Below are 6,000 nucleotides of genomic sequence, written 5' to 3'. Positions count from 1 at the left end.
TGGGGTTTATGAGGGGGCTTAGGGCAGGGAGTTGGGGTGCAGGAGGGGTGTGCGGTGCAGGCAGCAGGCTTAGGGCAGGGAGTTGGGGGACGGGGTGCAGGAAGGGTTTGGGCTCTGGAGTGGCAGTGGCGTGCACCGGGGCCAGGGCAGGCTCCCTGCACGCCTGCCCTGGCCCCGGCCCGGCCCGGCCCTGGCCCCGGCCCCGCGCTACTCCAGGAAGCGCTGCAGCCCCTGGGGGAGAGGGAGGTGGAGGGCTCCCTGTGCACTGCCCTTGCTGCGCCTCCAGGTACCTCCCCGGAAGCTCCCATTGGCTGCAGTTCCCCGTTCCTGGCCAATGGGAGCTGCAGGGGGCGGTGCCTGGCGGCAAGGGCAACACACGGAGCCCTCTAGTGTAGACCTTCCTGTAGTTTCTCGATGACATCGTGGCACATATGCTTGTGTTACAAATTAAAGGATGTTATTTCTAGGCTACGGCTACACTAGAGAGTTTACGGTGGTGGAGTTGCACTGCTGTAAGCTAATGTAACCGCTCTAAGCTGATGGGAGAGAGCTCTCCCGTCAGCTTCATGACTCCCGCCCTGTGAGCTGTGCTACTTAGGTCAGCAGGAGAAGCTCTCCCGCCAGCATAGTGCTTAGGTTGGTGTAACTTACGTTGCTGTTTCACACCCCTGAGTGACTTAAGTTATACTGCAGTAAGGGCTAGTGTGGACACAGCCTTGCTGTCAGCTCACTAAGGGCAAAGAGAATCAAGGTGGGATCTTTCTCATGCATCATCACCTGTAAAAATGTTCCTAAGGCCAAATTAACCCCCCTAATACCTGTGCAACCCTGCTGTCTTCAGATCAGGTCCTCAGTTACATTTGTGCAATCACCCTGCCATCCCTGGGTTTGCACAGGTGTCCATGATTAGAACTTAGAACAGTTCTATTGATGGTGCACATGGGAGAACAGACGACGCAGCTCACTCCCTGCCATGTCAACACAGTGCCGACCTAGCACCAGGAACAAGATGAGAGCTTATTTTTATCCGCTAACTCAAGCGGATATGCTGGAGAGAAAACCACTCAGGCCCCTGTTCTGCCTTGCCTTGCCCTTTGTAGTCTCTTATATACCTGTGCTAAGTGAGTGTCAGATGCTACCAAATCACAGTTGTAGGGCTAAATTCTCTGCAGGCATATTACCACTGGCCTTAGTGGAGTTAGCAGCAGATAATTTGCCCCCTGGTGTTATGCCCCCCTCAGACAGGTATAAGTGATGATAAACATGTGAGGAGAAAATCTGATGAGTAAGAAATCATTCTTGCGTAGTTTCTTTTCAAACTAGAGCCAGAGTTTTAAGACACTGGCAGTGGGACAAGCCAGCCCCATGGCTGCTGCGGGACCACAGAAACACTGACCAGCCTTCAACCCTAATCATGAATCTGAATTTCGGGTGGCAAAAAGTAACAAAATATCCCCCTATGGAGTCAGATTTTCAGAAGAGCTCAGGCTGGAATTTCAAGGGCTCAGCATTACAGCCAGTGAGATATTTTGCACTGAAACTCTTTTGAGGGAAGATTAGGGTTTTGACTAAATTATTTTTTTTTTTAATTAAAAGTATCTGCTTTCCACAGGGAAATTCTAATTCGCACCCTCTCCACCCCTCTTGAAAAACTGAATACCCAAATACTGAAATACTTCAATTCAGAATTGCTGCTGTGGTGCCTCGTTTGAGAGCCTCATGCTTCCATTCTCTTCTATGGGCTGGTCTCTCTGGTCAGACTACATTTCCCATGATGCAGCAAATCCAGCAACTGCCATGATGTACTACCTATCCTCACCAAGGGAGGAGATGGTGATGCGTCATGGGAGAGGTAGTCTGACCAGGGAGCCCAGCCTATAAATGAGAATGGGATCACAAGGCATCTGAACTACAACTCCCACTATGCACCACAACATCACTTGTTTTTTTGCAAACACCCCACCTCTTTCCCACCCACCCCCCTCCAAAACCCCCTTAATTTTCTGTGGAACCCCTCCCCAGCCACCACCACTTTCCGAACAGTTCTACTCAGTACCCAGCACCTTCTATTCCTGTGACTCTTCAGGAGAGATTTTCAACTGAGCGCAGCACCCAGTGTGCTGAGCACTTAGGCACCAGCTTGATTTTTCCAAATTGGGAGCTGAGCTCTTTTGAAAACCTAGTGCTTATTTGCTTGCAGATGTGGCCTTCATCGTCCTAGAGAAAAAGAGATCCAAGCGCAGCCTGTCAGCCCCGGTAGTAGTACTTAAGTTTATTTGTAAACTGTTCTTTGGTAAACAATAAGACAGAACTTGAAAAGAATTAAAAAAAAAAAAAAAGAGACAAAGAAAAATGATTCACTCCAGATTCAGGAATGCACAGGAAACAAACTATGCCAACGCAAGAGACACAGGCTGTACCCAGGAAGAGAACTGGACTATCACCCTACTGAATACTTAGCCTAAATCACAGAGCCACTGGTGGATGAGGTCATGCATCACTGCCCCTCTCACTACTGTTGGCAAAGATTCTGTGACCTGGGTCACAAGCAGATCAGCAGGTCTAGCCTGGGGGGTTTGGAGTTGATTGGTCAGGGACCCACCCAGTTGCTCTCCCTCCTCACCTGCTCACGCTTGCCCTCTCTAGTCATCTTTGTGGAAGGTGGCAGGGTGGGGGAGGTTTTGGAGGAGTGGGGGTGTTGCCTCTTTACAGGGGCGGCTCATTGCAGAGTACAATTTCCAGTTCCTTGCGGTATAGCTTCCCCCCATCGGAGAGGTTCATGATGCTCTTTCTGTAGTTGGTGAGCTGCTGGATGTTCATTTCCTGGCAGACGGTAACAGAAAGGAACATGATATAGAATGGCTGCATACACAGGACTAGATTTCAGTGGTGTGTCATGGGATGAGCTGGCCTTTGAAGTGGGGTTCAAGGACCTCCCAGATAGGGTTGCCGACTGGGAGTGTCTGGTTTTTAAATATTACCACCAGCAATGCCAGAACCTCCCCCGCCCCGCCCCACCCCACCCATCCCAAGGCCCTGCCCCTCCCCCATCACTTGCTGCTTTTCCTCTCCCACCCCCTCCCGCCTGGGTCAGGAGGGACTCGCCCGCAGAGCTGGGGGTGGGAGCTGCAGCCGCCCGACACAGGCAGGAGGCAGCCACAGCTGAGTAGGGGTTGGAGCGGGTGAAGACCCGGCACCTCCCCCATCTGCAGCAGCCAGACTTTGGGTGTCCAGTCAGTAGATCTGACTGGACACTGTCTGGTCCCCTTTTCGACTGGACTTTCTGGTTGAAAACCAGGCACCTGGCTACCCTACTCCCAGAGCAGAAGGATTTGGGGGATTGTAAGTCGCAGGGAGCATGGGCACTGTAGGCTGGTAGCAAAGCATGCTGGGAAGAGAGGCAGTATAAAGGTTGCTTGTGGCAGTTCCCCCTAGTGAGGAAAAAAGAGGAGAGTTGTATCTCTCCATGGGAGGAAGCTTGGATGTGGGGAGACCTTGAGAAGGAGGGAGCAGAACCCCTCATAGGAGACCCTTGGGTGGAGGGCTAACGCGACTCAGCCAGCAAGGGGAAATGGACAGCGGCTGTGTCTGAAGGCAAGAGGTGAGTTGCTTTATTCCTGAGTGGGGGCCAGGCCCAGAGACTCTAACTCCGCCGTGGTATGCCACTGCAACACCACTGAGAGCAGTGCAGTTTCCCCAGCGTAAGGCGGGAGCAAGATGGGTAAATCAGGCCCAGTCTCTGCATTTGGCCTACAAACTTGCTGTAGTTCACTTTGTACTCTTTCCCTAAGTACCTCTGGGACGCTGCAAAACAGCTGGAGCAGCTGGCCGTACTCTGGCTAGAATGACCCTCACCCCTGCACAGAGAGTCAGAAGCACCGAACTCTTAGAGCGGAGCAAATGTGGGACTTCAGTGGAGCACAGGCCTCTGCACAGAAGCAAACTTTGTGCACTGAGTGGCTTGCAGGTAAGCACCCATGTCCTGACTTGGCAATGGGCCATATTCACCACTGCACAGTGCAATGGCTTCTTGGCTGGGTCATCTGCAGGGATTGGACCTGGAACCTGTGGATCTAAAAACACGAGCCTCTGCTGTCTAAGCTTAATACTAATAAACCTGCTTACTGGCAGTAGCAGCTTCCTTTGTGCCACTCTGATCGAGCAGCACCTTGCACTGCTGCAGAGGGTCAAGCAAGTGCAGGGCAACAGTGATTCAAGCGCCTGGCCTCCGCTGTTCCTACATTCCTCAGGGCAGACATTGCTGAGCACTGTGCAGGCTTCTTCACAGCCACCCGATCGGGTGCTGAGCAAACCCAGATGCCCAGCACTAGCACTCTGGCCCACCTTCTGCACCCTGCAGGATTGAACCCTAACTGACACGACCAGCTAGGACTCCCGCATGTTAACCTTTGGGCCAGATCCTCCAGTGCAGCTTCTGGGCACCACATGGGTCTGCAGCCAGCAGGCCCCAAGAGGATTTCCCCAGGCTTGCTGCAGGTGTAAAGGATGACCCTGTGATGCACTGATCCGTGCCTAAGGCACTGCCCTGCACTTCATCCACACAAGACACAGACTAGTCGCGGAGGATGCAACAGCTGCTAGGGCAGACCTAGGGAGCAAAGCTGCTCTAGTGGATTTGCCCATTGACTTGAACAGGAGCAGACCTTAGGTTTGTCTCCATTTGTTCCTTGTCAGCTCACCTTCTTGTTCTTCTCATAGAGGTCTTTCAAAAGGGCATCCAGCTCGTTCTCATCAATGAAGCCGCTCCCATCCTGGTTAGCAAGAGCAGGAGAATACACACATTAGGGGACACTTCATCCAACCCAAGGGGCCCTGCAATCATCTCCCTGCCTCTGTTCCCTAGGGCTGCAGTGGGCTTGCTGTCAATCACCACTGAACGGCTCAGACCTGCCATTCCCCTGGATCGCTCTCAGGTTTGGGGGCCTGTAAGCTACAGGAAACCCAACACAGCTGCACTCTCTTTAGTCCAGAGGGCAGCAGTGGGGAACTGGTTTCACTTTTGACTGTGTTCATAATGTGATGATGCCACCAGCGCAGACATTGCCACTCTCACTGGGGTAAGGCCCTGAGTCAAAGCCCAGTGCAGGCACCAGAAAGGCTTTGAGTATATGGCCTGGTCCAGAGCCCGCTGGCATGACTCCATTGAAATCAAGGGGGTTACACTAGTATAAGTGACAGGAGAATCTCTATAGCCAGCTCTATTTGCTATAAAAGTCTGCAGCAACAGTGGTCCAGAAAAGCAGGATTTCATTATTATTCTGTCTCTAAATCCACATATCCCCTGTGTTCAGGTGGGTGGCAGATACCTGGATTCACAGACTCTTTAAAATGTGCTCTTCTGTCCTCTGTGGGCAGAACTCCCCTGCTCACATTGAAACAAGAGTCTTCTCCACACCCCTTCCATGAGCAGAGCGGTTGGCTACGTGCTGGGGGCCAGAGCCCCAGCTAGCATCCATTAGCATAATTATGTGCAACTCAATGGAGCCCTGCGGATTTACACCAGCAGAGGCTCTGCCTAGGATGGTGAATGGGAGAAAAGGCCAAAATGCCTTTCCCAGTCGCAGCAGGCTAGAGAGAATAGGGGAAATAAAGTGCTAGGAAGAGTTCTTCCTGGACCAAGCTCATGGGATTTCAGATCCCCTTGTGCTTCCCCTTCTCCCCCACCCCATCCACGCAAGCCTCTTACCTTGTCATAAAATGCAAAGATAGCATTGAATTCCTCGGTGGCTAGTTTCATTCCCTGGACAATGACAGGAAGAATAAAGAAATGAGCCACGCACACAGGGAGGGAGGAGGGGAAAACAATCAAAGGGGAAAAAAGAGAGCAATCTTTTTTTACCTGAAATTTAAGTAGGAAGTTCTCCTGCACAGGTAAGAGTCTGCAGAGAGATTGTGAAAGGGTAAATCGGGAGCTGAGTGGAGACACTCACTCGGCACATGTGGCCACGGCGGGGGGAGGGTTTGGTCCTCAGAGCTCTG

General features: G+C 52.1%; 1 protein-coding gene across 1 annotated transcript in view; it reads right to left on the bottom strand.

The window, feature by feature from the left end:
- Positions 1-2,252: 2,252 nt before the first annotated feature.
- Positions 2,253-6,000, bottom strand: part of LOC112108955 (calretinin) — a 55,772-nt gene continuing 52,024 nt past the window's right edge. Inside the window, exons 8-11 of the mRNA XM_024203278.1 lie at positions 5,861-5,900; positions 5,708-5,761; positions 4,701-4,772; positions 2,253-2,823 (exon numbers count right to left, since the gene is read on the bottom strand). Of these exons, the coding sequence (XP_024059046.1) occupies positions 2,707-2,823; positions 4,701-4,772; positions 5,708-5,761; positions 5,861-5,900 (283 nt within the window). The 3' untranslated portion in view covers positions 2,253-2,706. The remainder of the gene's footprint in view (positions 2,824-4,700; positions 4,773-5,707; positions 5,762-5,860; positions 5,901-6,000) is intronic.

Source organism: Terrapene carolina, unplaced genomic scaffold, assembly GCF_002925995.2.
Source record: "Terrapene carolina triunguis isolate 2854851 unplaced genomic scaffold, T_m_triunguis-2.0 Scaffold165, whole genome shotgun sequence".
Classification (NCBI taxonomy): Eukaryota; Metazoa; Chordata; order Testudines; family Emydidae; genus Terrapene; species Terrapene triunguis.
The sequence above is the reverse complement of the archived record's forward strand: the minus strand, read 5'-3'. Positions and strand labels throughout refer to the sequence as shown.